The sequence below is a fragment of a genome, unplaced genomic scaffold, assembly GCF_019419815.1.
Source record: "Pyrus x bretschneideri cultivar Hongxiangsu unplaced genomic scaffold, Pyrus_bretschneideri_v1 Contig10, whole genome shotgun sequence".
NCBI lineage: Eukaryota > Viridiplantae > Streptophyta > Magnoliopsida > Rosales > Rosaceae > Pyrus > Pyrus x bretschneideri.
In genome coordinates this window covers 1,237,560-1,256,315 of record NW_025999391.1, presented here as the reverse complement: position 1 = coordinate 1,256,315, position 18,756 = coordinate 1,237,560, and the positions used below count along the sequence as shown (strand labels likewise).

Genomic DNA, 18,756 nt, shown 5'->3' with positions numbered 1-18,756 from the left:
AGCTCAAACAACATACTTTTTTGTTTCTAATTTAGATAGGTGTCTGGTCTAGTCTTATTAACTGGTTTGGAAAACTGACCAAAATCGAAACGATTCAAGTGCGCTAAAATATTTTCTTCGGACCATTCTCTAGGTCTTGGTTGAATCTCTGTTTCGTCAAAGAATCTTGTCTCGTTCTGATGCCATTCGTGGTCTCACAGAAACCATCTACAATGCCTAGGTAGCAAACTTTCTCGGCGTGCCAAGAAGACATTGTGTCTTCCTTGCAAACTAGGAATGCCAAATAACCCTTATTACTCTACTCGGACATCATAGCATACGTGGAAAAATTGTTTATAGTCCACATCACTGCTGCTCGCAAGGTGAACATCTGCCCAGTTAATTTATCGTATGTCAGAACTCCATTTTCCCATAAATCTTTCAACTCATCGATCAATGGCCACAAATAAACATTAATAGACTTACCCGGATCCTCGGTTATCAACATAGTCATCATCATATATTCTTTCTTCATGCATTTTCAAAGCGGAAAATTGTACGGAATTGCAAAGATTGGCCAAATGGTGTGGTCAGCCCCAATCTTACGTTCCACAGCTCTTGTGTAAAATCAGGGTACAAATGATCAAACTTTTTCCATGCCTCACCATCAACTAGATGCCTCATCAAATCGTCATCTACCCGTGTGTCCTTATGCCATGTCATGTCGCTAGCAATATGCGTCAACATATACAAATGTTGACGCCTGGCTTTATTGGAAGATAACGCATAACTTTTTGTGAAATCTTTGTTGTTCTATTTTGAGCTGTCATTTTAAACCTTGACTCTTTGCATATAGGGCATTTATCTAGCACTTCATTCTCCTTATAGAACAATACACAATTATTTTTAACACGTGAATTTTCTCATAGCCCAATCACAAACCATTCAACACCTTCTTTGCACTTTTGTGATCTCTAGGCAAACAATTGTCCTTTGGAAGCATCCTCTTGAAAAGGCCCAACAAATAATCAAAGCACTGATTAGACATATGAAATTTTCTTTTTCCATGCATCAGCTTCATAATAGTCGTTAGTATCGAAAAATCCTCTCAACCGGAGTATAATTCTTGTTTGGCACTTTTTAATAGTTTTTCATATTTTTTTAAAGGCTCCATTATCCATGCTTCGAGGAACGTCATCTCCCCCTTCCTGATCAAAATTGGTTGAGATGTCTGGAAAAGTATCATCTAGGATATCCATAATTTGTTCGTTTGGATCAACATAAGATTCAACTGCCTTAACTAATGGGGTCACATGTGAAGATGAAGGATGTATTAATCGTTCCCCATGATGATTCCAAGTGGTATACATCTCCATCATACCGTGTCGTTCTAAATAGTATCAAACATTTTCATAATACTCAACCATTGAATTGTTACAGTTCCTACACGGACACCAGATTAGAGGTAAACCCTGGTTGTGTGCCATTGCAAAATCAACGAACTGATTTATTTCATCCAAGTATTCATCTGCACATCTGTTAGGATTCTGTATCCACTGTCTATCCATATCGCTTGCAGAAAAGAAAAAAAAAACAAAATCACAATGGTTACAAACACTTCAATTATAAAATGCCACCTTATGCCTCTGGTAAGGGTCTTATCCCATTTAGGAATGCACGGCTACATGTCGTATTTTACGGCTCTTTCAAATTCGACGTTGAAAAAATTTGGCAGCATATCCCTGCAGTTCTTCAAGTGCAGCACGTATGTACTAAATACGTACACAGTACTCGAAGAACGTACATACAATTTACCAAATTTCTCCTTATCGAAATCTAATATGTGAACCGCAAACTATGACACATAATTGTGCATTCCCAAACTGTCCAAAAATTGGGACAATTTGAGAATTAATTAGACCGTAGTTATGATTTTGCCTCCATGCGTGAAATCCAACTAATTCTCAAACGAGAAACTAAGTTTCATAAAAATAACACACGAAGTTAATACTTAACTTCATATAAAATGTTTGCACACAAATAAATTGTATCACATAAATGCTAAAAAACAAATAAATAAACTACATTTAATGTTAATGAAATACTCAAAGAAAATATACCTCATAATGCGTTCCCCGCTAATAGTCGTTAAAAAAAAAACCACCTGCACACAACAAATTTAATTTTGTTAGTTTCATTGTGTAATTTTAAAAAAAAAAAAATATTGAAAACAAATTTGCTTACCAAATGATATATAGGTGAGCATGAGACCGAGTGATCGAACTAAGGAAGAGGAGAGACAGTGAGCTGAGGTAGGAGAGGCAGAGCTGCAATGAATTTGCAGTTTCTGCCTTTCTATGTCTGGGAAGCTGAATTAAATTTCACACTCTTACGCAACGGTTATGGCGACACAAGTGCCAGGGAGTAAAAGAGCAATGAAAGTAGTATTAATGATTTCTGGTTGTCTGATCACTCGAAATTATGTATCTACTACTGCCTTTTTTTTACCCACCATGTGCGACGAAACATTTGTTGCGTAAAACATATGCATTTCACGTTGTGGCTCCAACTCATGGCCAGTCCCGCGTCTAATAACCTTTGTGCGACGACGGCGTAGCGTCGCACAATTCCACCTTAAGCGACAAAAAAGTAATTTTGTCGCTATTTGTTAATATTTTTTTTTTTGGTTTTAAAATACTTTTTTTTTTCATTTATTAGTTTATTCATTTTAGATCACATACACACTTAATGAACAAAGTATTAACTTACACCCGAACAAATCTACAAATGTTTAAATTAATTAAACATTCATGCATATTTAGTTAATATAATCTTTTATTACAATAATATTTTATTCAACAAAAACTTTAAAATTGCATATTAAAAAGTAACATTCGTAAATAAAACTTAAAACCCAAATGTTATTATTTAATTAAACATTAAAAAAAAACATAAATAAAATTATATTCTGTTGCTGGTGGTTCTGGTATTCGGTTTAGTTCTGCCTCACATTCAGCATCAAACTTCCACTTCCAAAAAGATGATTTGAATATGTTGTCGATGCACTTCATCAAATTTGGGTCACTTTGTCAATGTCCCAATCAGACTCTAATTCATCAACCAAGTGCATCTTTTTCTCCTTGGGAACGGCTCTCCAAGACTCCCAATCGGCACTGCATTTGTCACACACTAATACCCGCACATCACGCATAAACTTGTTGTGCATATCTGACTTTTGAATTCCTGCCAATTCTTCATAATTGATTCGGTACTGGCTTCCTCCAAAACTGTAGTAGACCACGGTCGCAGCTCTTTTGTTTTTTTTTTTTATATTAAAAATAATAATGCAAATTATAAAATGTATAGAAAACACATAATTAAGTGGGTATTCCCTTTTCTGGAACTCTCACCCTTCATCCTCTTCGACGAACAAGCACCTGAGTCGGCAATCGTGCTTAAATTTGAATAACAATTGGAATTGTAATCCGGAAAAAGATTTGAGAAATATGGAAACCGAAACTGGTTATTTATAGAAACCTTGGCCACCTTCCGTGACGAAAGTTTTATCACACAAAAGCCTCAGCAAATGCCGCACCGATTCTCTGATTCAATAGCATGGAATCCTCTGACTTAGAAAACTGACTGTCTGGAGTAAATATCTTACATGACAAAACCTTTATCGCACAAGACTCCGGAATCATTGCCCTTTGATTTCACCCTTACGTGACGAACGTTTCGTCGCTTAAAACGTATGGATTCGAAATTTGGCGATAAATTTAACCACATTTTTTACGCCCTTTATGTGACGAAAACTTCATCACGGTTGGAAATATGCAGGACGAATAAGTAATTCGCCGCACATACTTATTGTGTCGAATGTTTTGTCACACAAAATGTTTAGTAACGAACAAATACGTAATTCATTATAATTATGAAATTTACGTAAACATAGATCTTTATAATCTATATTTACGTAAATTTCATAATTACAAAGACTTATTCAATTATAATATTATTCTAAAAATAATAGAAAACTTAAATAAAGTAAATTAACCAATTCAATTATTTAAACAACAAAACATGAATTAAAGGCTAATTAAGTCCAAATACATAACTTAAAATAAAACCTTAAAAATAAATATTGTCCTCAAAAATATAAATTTAAAACTACTCCGCTGGTCCTCCATTCCGCTCCACGTCAAACACCACTGCTTGTAACCCTTCTTCAACACCTCTTCCATCAACTTCATCAACTCTTCGTTTGTGTCATCAAGAGTATAGTTAAACTGTTACACATATATGCAAATAATTATTTACAACATATAAAAAAAAATTCACAAGATTAATTATTTTCAACATTTGTCACACTTACTAATAGTTGATCCATCATCACCTTCTTCACGTCCTAGGGCACAAATTTCCAAGAGAGCCACTCAGCAGTAGAACAATTGTCAAGCATTGTTAAATGAACCGAATATGCAAACTCCACATATTACGTCATATCATGGGGCCTGGAGGGAGTGCTGTTTCTTTCCACCATTCGATCCCGGACCGCCGCTCTCCTACTATCCCTATTATCGACCATCAGATGTACAAAACAGTGTGAAGAAAATAGCAAAATAATATGTGCTTATAAAGAACACTTTAGGCGACGAAGGCTTTGTTGCGCACAACCTTTTGAGTGACGAAACCTTCGTCGCGCAAAGTACAAAATAAATACATAATAAATGCCACGACTTCAATGCCACCGACCATCGCTTTGCGCAATGAAGTCTAGTCCCTCAATGTTATGCACAACCAAATTCGCATAATTAAGTGGTAATACGCAGTAAATACAACACCTTAAATGCTAACCGACTGTTTCACTTGCGCGACGAAATCTCGTCCCGCAAAGGTTTTGGCGACAAAAGTTTTGTTTTGTAAAGCCTTGCATGATTAACTAAAAATATTTATTTTATTCCGTCTCAAAAATAGTTTCTCAACAAAATAATGTCAATATTATAATATTTTGGAAATCTGTTCTCAAAACAAAATAAATATAGTCCATTTAAATTTATTCTTCCAAATTAATAATAATTCAATGTCATTATTTAATAAACCATAAATAGACTAATAAAAAACTATTCTAGTCATCCGTTAGAATGGCGAAGCCATGTGAAGGCGAGGAGTGGCGACCGCCACTCCTGGAGGGCTGGTTCAGCCCCTCCCCTCGTTGGAAACTTGACTAGTTTTCACCCCCTCCCTGTTCTGGTGGTCTGGTTCTGCTGTTGGGCAGTAGAGCTGGATCTTTTTTTTTTTTTAAACATCCAGGCAAAAACGACGTCGTTTTGGACTAGGTTAAAAAATAAAAAATAAAACCAAAACAGCATCGTTTTGATAAGTTTGAAAAAGAAAAAAAATATATGGGGGGGACCGCATGTCCCTCTTCCCTCCTCAGACCCGTGTCTGTCCTTTTTTCTTTTTTAACTTTGCCTTTGCCAATCAGAGAGCAAAGCTTGCCTCCCTAATTCCCAATAGCTGAGCAGCAACTTGGCAGCCAACGGATGAAAAACCAGCCACTCTCCAAGCTTTAGCCGCCGCTAGTCACTCCAATCAGTCTCCAGCCACTCTCCAACCGTGGCTTGCAGCTTTCAAAGCCTTTCTTTAGGTAAAATTTTTAATTCCTATATAATCCCTAACCCTAATTAATTATTTAATACGAATGAGTTTTAATTGGTATAGAATCATATGGTAATGCACTAATATGGTTATTGGTTATTGATTATTGATATGATTCTATGATTATTGATATGAAATTATGAAATTATTTTTTAGGGTGAAAATTAAAATTTGAATTCTTGATTCTTGATTAATTAATTGAATTATTCCATAATGTATACAATTATTCTTATTCATATGCTTAGTTGAATTGAATTTTTATTTATTGAATAATTTGTATGCTTATTGAGTTATTGGTATTGATTAATTGAATTGTTGGTTGGATTAGTTATTATGCATATTAGGGGTAATTATTTGGAGCTTATGCAATTGGTTGGATTGGTTGAATTGTTTGGTTGGATTAGTTATTATGCATAGTAGTATAGTGTACTCTAGGATTAAGAGTCTAAGAATTTTTTTTTTCTTTCCATTTTACAATTACGTAATGGAACGATACTATAAGAAACAATGCTTAAATCCTCCTTCAAATATTTTGGGTAGTCCTTCTCCTTCAAATATTCCGAGTAGTCTTCCTCCTCCTTCAAGTATTCCAGGAAATCCTCCTTTGAATATTGAGTAGTTCACAACAAAGTGAGGCCACTGAGTTGGATGAAATATTGGCTAATCTTCCTGCTGACCCTAGATATAGACATCGAATGCTTGATTATCCACCTAATTATCGTGAAGCAATTCATAGACACTATCTCCAAAATGATCCTTGTCAACCTAGAGACCACATCATGCCAAGAAAAGTTAGTGACAAGCGATGTTTTATCACCGTTTGGTTTGATAAGTTTAAGTGGTTGGAGTATAGTATATCAAAAGATGTTGCATTTTGCCGTTATTGTTATCTTTTCAAATGTGATTTCGACCAAATGGGTAGCACTGAAAGTGATGTCTTCATTGAGAAAGGGTTTACAAATTGGAAGAAATGACCCAAAAAACTTCGAGTCTACGAGGGAGGTGTTGGAAGTCTTCATAATAAAGCTATACAATAAGCTAAAAACTTGATGACACAAAAACAACACATTGAAACATTTGTGATCAAGCAAGCTGATGAAGCTCGCCTTAATTATCACACTTTACTGAGTGGAGCACTTGATTGCACAAGATGGTTGTTGCGATAGGGTTTGGCTTTTCGTGGGCACGATGAATCTTTGAAATCAAGCAATAGGAGTAATTATATAGAGCTTGTGCAATTTCTTGCCTATCATAATGAGAAAGTTAAGAAGGTTGTGTTTGAGAATGCTCCTAAGAATCTCAAGTATACTTCTTCCGATATTCAAAAGGATCTTGTTCATGCTTGTGCTATTGAAACTATTAATGCAAGTACTAAAGATATGGAAGGTACATTTTTTTTGTCTCTTGGTTGATGGATCACGTGATGCTTCGACTAAAGAGCAAATGGCAGTGGTAATGTGTTATGTTAATAAAAAAGGAGAAGCAATTGAAAAGTTTTTGGGTGTTCAACATGTCTCTTGTACAATGAGTAGCTTGCTTGAAGAGACCATTGAGAGATTGTTTGCTACAACAAATTTGAGTAGGTCCACGTTACAAGAACAAGGCTATAATGGAGCTAGTAATATGAGAGGTGAGTTAAATGGTCTTAAAACAAAGATTTTGAACAAATACCCTCAAGCATTTTATATTCATTGTTTTGCACACCAACTCCAACTAGCTCTTATATTTGTGGCAAAGGAAAATGAGGATGTTGCCAATTTCTTCATCAATGCTAGTAGTTTGGTGAATCTTATTGGATCATCGAGTAAGCGTCATGATGCATTTAGAGAGAAACAACAAGAACAAATTCAGAAAGCTCTTGATCTTGGTAATCTTGAAATGGGTAAAGGGTTAAATCAAGAAAGTAGTCTCATGTATCCATGTGATACACTGTGGAACTTGCATTATGGTATTATAGTTAGTATTATTGTTATGTTTGAAGTCGTGGTGGAGGTGGTTGAATGGATTAAAAGTGATAGTAACCAAGATAATCTTGATGAAGCAACTAGGTTATTCAAAGACATACACTTTTGATTTTGCGTTTCACCTTTTCTTGATAAGACTTATATTGGGAATTACAAATGAGTTATCACAAGCATTGTAAAAGAAAGATCAAAATATTGTGAATGCGATGGTGTTAGTGGAAGTATGCAAGACTACAATCCTTTAGAGATGATGACTTTGGGGACTTGTTTCATGATGTAGAAAAGTTTTTTGATGAGCATGATATTATCATTCCTAACATGGAGGATTTGCATTTCGTACCTGGAAAATCAAGGCGTAAGGCTCCAAAAATCACAAACTTCCATTATTATCATGTGGACCTCTATTTTCAAGTCCTTGATATGCAACTAAAGGAATTGAACAATCGCTTCAATGAGATAAACACCGAGTTGCTTCTTTGTATGGCATGTTTGAGTCCAGTGAATATCTTTTGACAAAGCAAAAATTGTTCGTTTAGCCCAACTTTATCCTCAAGATTTTGATCGTATGAACCTCATGAATCTTCCAATTCAACTTGACAATTATATTCATGATATAAAGATGCATAGTGAGTTTCCATCATTGAGAGGAATTAGTGATCTTGCAAAAGAGTTAGTGAAGACCGGGAGGTGTGAAAGCTATATGTTAGTGTATAAACTTCTTATATTGGCTTTAGTGTTACCGGCTGCAACCGCTTCGGTGGAGAGAGCTTTTTCTGCTATGAAAATTGTGAAAACACCATTGCGTAACAAAATGGGAGATCAATGGTTGAGTGATAGCATGGTTGTTTACATTAAGAGATATATATTTTCTTTTATTAAAAATGAGCCTATTATATGATGTTTTCATGACATGAAACCTCACCAGCAATAATTGTAATTTGTTTGTATAGATTAATTATGGAAGACATTACTATATAAAAAGATTTATTTGTTGCCATTTTTCTTTAACCTTGCACTCTTTTAAGTTCACCCCTCCTCCCGAGAAATCCTGGCTTCACCACAATCCGTTGGTCCAACCACTCCATGCCACTCTGCGTCACGTTCAACATCAAACTTCAACTCTTGAAAATGATACTTGAACACGACGTCTGTGCACTTCATCAGATTTGCGTCACTTTTGTTAATGTCCCAATTAGGCTGATATGCAAAAATAAATGAATTATACAAATTTTATCTAAAGAACTAAATTATTGTTTAACTAATTAATAATTTACACGTACTGCTAATGCATCGATCATGACCGTTTTTATCTCCTCAGGGACGTCTCTCCAAGACTCCTAATTCACTCCGCATCTGTCACACACCAATACCCCAACGTCACCCCTAAACTTGTTCACCATATCCGACTTCTAATATCCTACTAATTTTGCGTAAGTGATTTGGTAGCGGCTCTTAGCTGAAGAAGTGTATCGAACGCATGTCGCAACTTTCTTCTTTTTCTTGTCTACCAACAAAATAAAAACTTACATTAGTCTACTTAAATATTTAAATAATTAAACAACCAACAAAATTTAGTACGTATTACCTTTCTCAAAACCTTCGCCCTGAACTCTCTTTGACGAAGGACCACCAGAGTCCGCCATCGCGTACGGAAAAACAAACAATAATTGGAATAATAATTCAATGAAAGTAAAGAGTTTTCGGATTGAATTGTGAAGAGAAATGGCGAAATTGGCTATTTAAAGGAATTCAGACTCTTTGCGCGACAAAACCTTCGTTGCGCAAAACCATGGAGTAAATACCACATTAACACTGTGACCGAACAACTGACAGATCCTTTGCACAACGAAAAATTGGTCGCGCTTTTTTGGCTTAACAAATACAAGCATTCGTGCATTTTTCTGCAAACCTTTCTGCCACAACAAGTTTTTTTTGTCTCTTAAGCTACTTTTGTGCGACAAAACATGGCGTCGCTTAACATGTTTATCCCATTAAATTATTTTTGACCGATTTGAGCAATGAAATATTACCTTCATCACGCTAACCTGTTTTGGGCAACGAGTGTTACATCATTGCATAAAGTTTGGTCGTGCAAATGATTTTTTCTACTAGTGATCCCAGGCAAGCCGACCAATTCTAACACCCGCACGTTGGCCAAATCTAGCTAGCTGGACCTAGAACTGGTCCATCCAAATGGGTTATATAAGTTCCTAGACCACATTTGGTTCAGACCAAATGGATTAGTCCAACTAGAAAATTGATGATCAAACCAATAGTGGTACCGATCCATTTTTCAGCAATTTCGACCCGTCCCAACTAAAACTTCATGCCTGATAACCACTACACTTCCACTACCCACAGAGATGCCTATCAATCTAGCCCCTCCACTCAAAATGGTGAACCAAACCTATCCTGGTAGGTCGCAAACTTGATAAGCGCACTAGTATAGCAATCCACTTTGGTGAGACATTCTATCAGTAAATGATGTTCAAGCTTAATAACACAATATTATATGGAGATAAACTTACATATGTCATTTCAATAATGAAATATGATTGACACGAGATGATATGGTGGTGGAGAACTCATTTCATATAAGTCTTTCTCATGTTGAGCTGGATTACGAATGACAGTAGTTAAGTAATTAAAATCTTGATGACACGCTTAAGCTCTTGTGTGCAACTCCAAGTATTGATATCGCTTTGTAATAATTAAATAAATAAATAAGAGTGGCATAACTGACACTCTAACAAAATCAATTTACACTACAAAAAAAATATCAATAAGCTCTCATAAACAATACATAATCTAATTTGAAGTGAGTTCCTTAGAGTAAACCATGGTAAAATGGGCTGACCCACCCACTTCACAAGACAACCCAATCAACAGATGGTTCCTAGCTGATGGAGTGTCTTGGGCCAGATAGGAACAGAAAACTGATTGTCTGCTTATGTTTTGTTTTGTTTATTTTATTTTGTGGTCAGAATTCAGAAGGATTGAACTAAAATTGCCTTGAACTCACTTCAAACATGACTTCGGATGTCAGCAAAGACGAGATTGCACGGGAAAGCGTGAATCAAATGTGCCCCATAAAAAAATAAAAATTAAAAGTAAAGAGGAAATTGCATGCTTTAATATTTTGAATCGTGGCAAAAGATTATTCAGTTGTGGCAACAAACAAATGTGGATTCCAAACTGCTTTCTACAAGTTAATATTCGTAACTAAGCGAAAAGAGTTTAAGACGTTTTATACGAGCTTAAATTGCCAAATTGTCTTGCTCACTTAAACCATTTGAATCAGTTGATCTGCCTTTCGTAAGTGAGGTGTGAGCTAATTGTGATCCTCCGCCTACACCTCGTGCTATTTATAACATAGGAATGCAATTTTTCACTTGTAAAACAATGCAGTATGACTTTTCTGAAGTGTAACTCGGGCAACGAACCACGAATTTATTTTGTGTGCTTTAACGTGCCTCAATTCAGAAAACTTGTCTAACAAGTAACCTATTGTTTGCCCACTCTAACACCATATACTAACCTAAAAGACTCGTCTCACCCCAACAAGAATGATTTATATGAAACATGTTTATCATTATGTGATGTCCAGATCCAATAATACAATGTCATGTGTAAATTTCTCTCCACATAATATTGCTTTATTGAATGGAATAATATACAATGGTGAACCCTTTCCATGCAAATTACTCTCCACCCAAACCTACTACAAATGTTCCACCTCTGATGCCATGAATTAAAAAATCTTTTGTGCATGGTCTACACTTTTGTTCCTTATTGAGGTAGGGTTCCCCACCCCCTCCCCTTAATCATGCTTGATTTAGTGTAGGCTAACAAGATTGATATAGGTATGCCTTGGTGGTTACATATAGGTCCCAGAAATTAGGCTAAATTTTGGAAGATTAATTATTGAAGTATAGGATGCCCTTCCTTCCATCTCAATTGACAATTCTAGTCCATGTTAAGGTGCTTCATCAAACTTCTCTTATTTAGTTTTATCTTCTATTTCTCTGTCGAACTGAAAAAGTGAAAATTAAGTGCTATTTTTTTTTTTTAACAAACGATATTATTTATTACTAAAGGGTGGGAGAATAGGTTAAGCCCTACAATGGACTAGCAATAATATGAGCTTCCTGGGTGGCAATGATCTGGGCCATCTTAGACTCTTGGGCAACAATATGAGCTTCATGGGTGGCGATGTGGGCAGATTCCATCTCAATGTGCTTATGTTGGACCGCCACCTGTTGCTTGAGTTCTCCTATTTTCTCCATCAATGATGTGACCTGTCCAAGGTAGAGGTGGAAAAAGAGGCTCCCGTCTCACGATGGCAGGCATTTCCCATACCATACACCTTCCCCCGTGCGAGGACCAAGTCTCTAGTCGAGGGTGTCCGTCATGATACGGAGACCCCTAGCCTCGAAGGGTAGAGGTTAGCTAGGAAGCCACTTCCTCAAGTTACTGATCCATTTTTCAATGGATTGGTCCAACCAGAAAATCGATGATCAAACCAACAATGGTACCGATCCATTTTTCAGCGATTTCGACCCGTCCCAACTAAAACTTCATGCCTAATGACCACTACACTTCCACCACCCATAGAGATGCCTATCAATCTAGCCCTTCCACTCAGAATGGTGAACCGAACCTATCCTAGTAGGTTGCAGACTTGAAAAGCGCACTCACATAGCAATCCACTTTGGTGAGACAGTCTATCGATAAGTGATGTTCAAGCTTAATAACACAATATTATATGGAGAGAAACTTACATATGTCATTTCAATAATGAAATATCATCGACACAAGATGATATGATGGTGGAGAACTCATTTCATATAAGTCTTTCTCATGTTGAGTTGGACTACGAATGACAGTAGTTAAGTGATTAAAAGCTTGATGACACGCTTAAGCTCCTGTGTGCAACTCCAAGTATTAATATTGCTTTGTAATAAATAAATAAAAGTGACTTAACTGACACCCCAAAAAAAATCATTTTACACTGCAAAAAAAATATCAATAAGCTGTCATAAACAAAACATAATCTAATTTGAAGTGAGTTTCTTAGAGTAAGCCATGGTAAAATGGCTTAACCCACCCACTTCACACAAGACAACCCAATCAACAGATGGTTCCTAACTGGAGCGGTATCTTGGGCCGGATAGGAACAAAAATTAGAGACCATATTCTCACAAAGACGAAGCTCAATGACCTAATAAGTTTCTAACCATCTTCATTCTTTTATCTATCTATTGTTTATTATAATCTGATGAATTTAATCATCACAATATTTAGCTGTATATCTCACTTTTCCATTTACTGAAAACTATTTGACTGTTTACGTTTTGTTTTGTTATTTTATTTTGTGTTGAGAACTCAGAAGGATTCAACTGAAGTCAGTGATGGATCCATATAGGGAGCCGGGAGGTTCCGGGATCCTCCGAAAGCTTGAAGAAACACTTGTGATCGACCTTCGAGACCCTCCAACAATTTGGGCAGGTGCAGAGGGACGGATCTGTTAAGGGGCCTGGGTGGTCCTAGCACTATCGGAAGCCGGGATAAATTTTTGTGAGGACCTCCGAGGATCACCCAAGTTTGGGCATATATGGTGTTGGAGAAGAGGAGCGGAGCTGCAGAGTGTTCTGGTATTCTGCAAACCAGAAAGAAGAAAGAATACTACTTTTTATTCAAATGACTTGGGAAAACGGTGCATTTGATGTATGGTTTGAAAAAAAACCTTCTAAGTAAAACGGTGCGTCGATACAACGTTCTTTAATATATAGTTTTTGCAAATTTTTATTAAACAAAATGGTTCAACTTTCAAACAGAGTCAGAACTTTTCCAATTCCATATCTAACTCCTAATTGGCTAATCCCATTCTCCAGTCACCTCCCCACCCACTAGCAGAACCCCAGTCTCCTCCCCCGTCTTCACAAACTAAGTAGTTCAATTCCAATTTTAGATAATTTCAATTATATTCTAGATATTTTCGTTCTAGTTTGCAATAAATCTATAATGACACATTTTTGAGTATGAAACTTCGTCATGGACAAATTTAGTTTTTGTAATTTATATTTTCGTCAAATATTTTTTTGAACTTTTATATTGAGACCACCCAATCTTAAAATCTTGCAACTACCATTGGGTGCAATGGAGAGGCTTGTTGCCTCCATGAATGTGCAAGCAACAGTGGAGAGGACATTTTTCGCTATGAATATCATTGAGGGTCTATTCCGCAACAAAATAAGAGATCAATAATTCCGTGGAGAGGACATTTTTCACTATAATTTTTTTTTATCTTTATTATTGAGATCCCCCCTGAGTCTATAATTCTGAATCCGCCACTGACTGAAGTTGCTTTGAACTCACTTCAAACATGACTTCGGATGTCATCAGAGTAGAGAATGCACAGCAAAGCGTGAATCAAGTGTGCCCAGAAAAGGAAAAAGTAAAGAGGAAATTGCATGCTTTAATATTTTGAATCGTGGCAAAAGATTATTGAGTCGTGGCAACAAACAAAGGTGGATTCCAAACTGCATTCTACAAGTTAATATTCTTAACTAAACGAAAAGATTTTAAGACGTTTTATACAAGGTTAAATTGCCAAATTGTCTTGCTCACTTAAACCATGTTGACTCAGTTGATCTGCCTTTCGTAAGTGAGGTGTGAGGTGTGAGCTAATTGTGATCCTCCGCGTACACCTCATGTTATTTATAACAACGAAATGCAAATTTTCAATTGTGAAAATAATGCAATATGACTTTTTTGGAGTGTAACTCGGGCAACGAACCAAGAATTGATTTTGGTGTGCTTTAACTCACCTCAATTCAGAAAACTTGTCTAACAAGTAACCTATCGTTTGCCCACTCTAACACCATATACTAACCTAAAAGGCTCATCTCACCCCAACGAAAATGACTTATATGAAACATGTTTATCATTACGTGATGTCCGGATACAATAATACAATGTCATGTGTAAATTTCTCTTCACATAATATTGCATTATTAAATGGAATAATATGCAAATTACTCTCCACCCAAACCTACTACAAATGTTCCGCGTCTGATGCCATGAATTATGGCGTAAAAATCTTTTGTGCATGGTCTACACTTTTGTTCCTTATTGAGGTAGGGTTCCCCCCACCCCCTTCCATTAATCATGCTTGATTTATTGTAGGCTAACATGATTTATATAGGGTATGCCTTGGTGGTTACATATAGGTCCCAGAAATTAGGCTAAAATTTGGAAGATTAATTATTGAAGTATAGGATGCCCTACCTTCCATCTCAATTGACAATTCTAGTCCAAGTTAAGGTGCTTCATCAAACCTCTCTTACTTAGCTTCATCTTCAATTTCTCTGTCGAACTGAAAATATCTTTCAACCAAGTGAAAATTAAGTGCTATATTTTTTTTAAACAAGCGATATTATTTATTACTAAATGGTGAGAGAATGGGCTAAGCCCTACAATGGACTAGCAATAATGCGGTTCAAATTCGTCATTAGCAAAAATCGAACTTAAGACTTTTTACTTACAAATGAAGAAGTATATCATTAAATCATAGTACTAAGTGGCAAAAATTAAGTTCTATTAAACTAAATGATCATATACAGAATAAAAAATTTAATTGTCAAATGGGGTAAAACAAGAACAATAGACCGTTGATGGTTGTTTGAATTATATAATAAGAGGGAAATGAGACCGTTTGATGATTTGATTTAAATTATTTAAAGACAAAGATTTGAGTGGTTGAATGGGACAAAATCAAACATTTTAAAAGGGTTTAGTGCATTTCTTGAGAGCATCAACCCAAGCCATTTAAAACATAAGAAAGATCTTACCATATCTTACTCCTTACCAAACACCTTTGTCTATATATTATTATATTATATTTTGATTCCCTTCCCTCGCACAAAAGCGAAATTTTTTCACTCTCTTGCTCTTGTTTTTACACCTACAAAATATTCCATGTCCAAATGGATTCATTATTCATGTTGAATCACCTTTCAATCTAGTGGATAAAACCATGTTTTTGTAATTCAAATGTTTGACCGTTTGCCTTACGTTTAACAAACTTGAGATTTCCATAAGCGGCGGATTGCACTAGTTAAGACCTTCCTCTTCAACTCACCGAACTTGGGTTCAAATCCTCACCTCTCTCCCAGTAGTTTAAAGTAGAAATACAGCTTGTAATAAAAATAGGCTCAGAGAATTTATATAATTTAAAAGGAAAAAATAAACAAAAGATGAAAAGGAAAATTTCACACACCACCAACCCTCGGAACAAGCTATTGGGCTATGGTAGTAGTTTGGTTTAGTAAAGCACAACACAAAACCCACTAAAAGCGTCTCCCTGCACGTACCAACAACACGTAGTTGTACACCTATTCTGACAAGTTACAAAACATCAAAACGTCAATTTTACAGGGGATCCATTTGGGTCACTACAATGGGGCTCCGAACCCCGTGCTTCCCGTCAGTCCAATAAAGCGACCCGAACGCCGCACCTGACTCGCCAAACACCACGGCCCTCCTATCCACCGCAATCGTCACCACAAAGCTCTGCTTCTTCACCGCCCCACTAAACGCCAACCTCGACGGCTTCACTGTCACCGTCACCCCTTTTGGGGCCTCAATTCTGGCTCGATACACCGCATTGGGCTGCCCCACATTCGTCACGGTCCGAATAAACATCTTACTCGACTTACCCGCCGTGGGGAACACTGCGCCAATCGACGGGTAATTGAGATTCTCCGGCGCAGGCTTCTTCGCAGGACAGTTGTGTGCGGACCGAGTGATGACCTGAATCACTTTGGGTCCGTACCCAACCCCACAAAGAAACTGAACGTAATCATCATTGGTGATGTCATAAATAAGCCCAGGATCCATAGCCAGGCCCAAATTTAAATGACCCGCCCCCATATCATAAGGCGTCGAGGGCTTTCCAGTTGCCTCATCAGTCATGGTCTGATTTCTGTTATCAGTCACGCTCGCCGTCGTCATCATGGCGGATCTTATGGCGGCTGGGCTCCAATCAGGGTGAGCCGACTTCAGCAAAGCCGCGGCTCCGCTCACGTGTGGCGCCGCCATGGATGTACCGGACAGAATGTTAAACTCCGTTTTCCTCTTGTCCGTGTCCAAACCGGTGGGTCCCACGGCGTCGGTCCAGGCGGCTAGGATGTTGACTCCCGGGGCGATTATATCCGGCTTCAGAATCTCCGGGTTCAACCCATTCGGCCCACGACCCGAAAACGAAGCCACAACCGGAGCCGGTTTTATTCCAATCACAGTCCCTTGGAAATCGAGCGTCGCTGTGGGAGTCTTGGTGGACGCCACGTACGCCTTAATGGCGTCACCCTCGTCGGCCCCGACGGCGCAAGCAGCAATGATATGGGCGTCGCAGACGAGACCCTCGCCGTTAGAAATTCCGTTAGCGAGGATCATTCCAACACCGCCGGCTTTCTTCACGACTAAGCCTTTGGCCACTCGCGGACTGCTCCCACGGTCGCATATTACAATTTTGCCCCTGACCTGGCGCGGGTCCAGGGAGTTCTCCATGCACAGAGAAGCAGAGAGCATCCCTGATTTCCCGGGATAAACGACAGGGTACATCTTGCCTTTCAGAGGTAACCCGGTGTACAACGACACGCCGCTTAGCCTCCGCCCGCTACCTAAAATCACAGCCGCCGGGAAATTCCGATCGATGGTTCCCGCGCCCACCGTCATAAGCCAAGGCGCGAGATTCGTCACCGACATGCCGTTTGGACCGTCGTTTCCTGCCGACGACGACACGAACACTCCGTGCGAAACGGCACCGTACGATCCAATTGCAATCGGATCGAGATAATACGGAGAAGAAACGCCGTCGCCGCCTCCAATTGAAATGGAAATGACATCAACGCCGTCATTAACAGCGGCGTCATAGGCGGCCAATATATCGGAGTCGAAGCAACCGGAATCTTTCCAGCATACCTTATAAATCGCCAACCGAGCTTTCGGTGCAACTCCTTTCGCGATTCCGGCGGCGTAACCCGACATGCTGGCGTCGAACGAGTACCGGCCAATCGCCGTGGAAGCGGTGTGGGTGCCATGGCCGTCAGCGTCTCTCGGCGACCGGTACTCCACCGTGTCGTTGATTGCTGATATCGGACCGCCGGCATCTGCCCCCGCTTCGTGGCCCTTGATGAAAAATCGAGCTCCGATCAGCTTCCTGTTGCAGTTACCCTTGGAGAATTTAGTTCCTGTCTCGCAAACCCCCTTCCACCGCCTCGGAATAGGGCCGAGATTCTTATCCTGGAAGCTGCGACGCTCCGGCCAGACGCCAGTGTCAAATACTCCGACGATTACATCGGAGCCATAGTCGGATTCCGACCACAGCCCCCTCTGGTTCCTGAGGCCCAAAAATTGGGGTGAGCGAGTGGTGTGGAGACTCCGGCGACTGTCTTCTATCACGGCAAGCACCGAAGGGTGGTTGGAGATGGTGGAGACCTGATTGGGAGTGAGAGACGCGGAGAAGCCGTGGAAAACGGTGTCGTACACGTGGAGGATCTGGGGCGGGTCGGCGAATTCGGAGGCGTACCAGTGGTAGTGGGTGGGGAAAATCGAGGGCTTGGAGTGGCGGTCGACGCGGAAGATGAAGGTCTTGAGGGTTTGGTCGGCGGTTTGCGACGCGATTTGAGCTGAGAATTTGAAGAATGTGAGGAGGAAGAGGAGTTGGAGGAGAGGATTGGAAGCCATTGGAGAAAGAGTGAGGGTGACAGTGAAGTGGAAGGACTGTGTCTGACCGACGGGTCAGGGAGGGAGGGAGTGATATAAGTGAGATTATCATTCTTTGTTTTAATTAATTAATCTCTGAATTAGAATTAATTAATATTTTTTTGTTAGTTATTTTAATGGCAAGAGTGTGAGTGGATATAATTTTGTCTGTGATAACTAGAGATTTTCTAATGTGATTGGTATACAAAATGATACATTACGTGTTATTATATAAATTGTGAGATATGTGTGCTAAAATGTTAATAACTTAAAGAATAAAATTTTCCACTACTTCTATTAAAACACGTGATATATCATTTGTGTACCCGTCACAAACTAAAAATTTCTCCATGACAACGAGCTCTAATGACTCACCCTCATTTACTGC

The 18,756-nt window shown here is 38.5% G+C and overlaps 2 protein-coding genes across 2 annotated transcripts; one reads left to right on the top strand and one right to left on the bottom strand.

The window, feature by feature from the left end:
* The first annotated feature begins 4,483 nt into the window (after window positions 1-4,483).
* LOC125470254 (zinc finger MYM-type protein 1-like) lies at window positions 4,484-8,499 on the top strand. The gene is made up of 4 exons (XM_048569071.1): window positions 4,484-4,579; window positions 6,804-7,023; window positions 7,115-7,685; window positions 8,229-8,499. Exons 1-4 carry the CDS (start codon window positions 4,484-4,486, stop codon window positions 8,497-8,499), a joined length of 1,158 nt encoding a protein of 385 aa, XP_048425028.1.
* Window positions 8,500-15,803: 7,304 nt separating this feature from the next.
* Window positions 15,804-18,383, bottom strand: LOC103942088 (subtilisin-like protease SBT1.6). The gene has a single exon (XM_048564598.1). The coding sequence runs from the start codon at window positions 18,348-18,350 to the stop codon at window positions 16,035-16,037; it is 2,316 nt and encodes a 771-aa protein (XP_048420555.1). The 5' UTR covers window positions 18,351-18,383; the 3' UTR covers window positions 15,804-16,034.
* Between the last annotated feature and the right edge of the window lie 373 nt (window positions 18,384-18,756).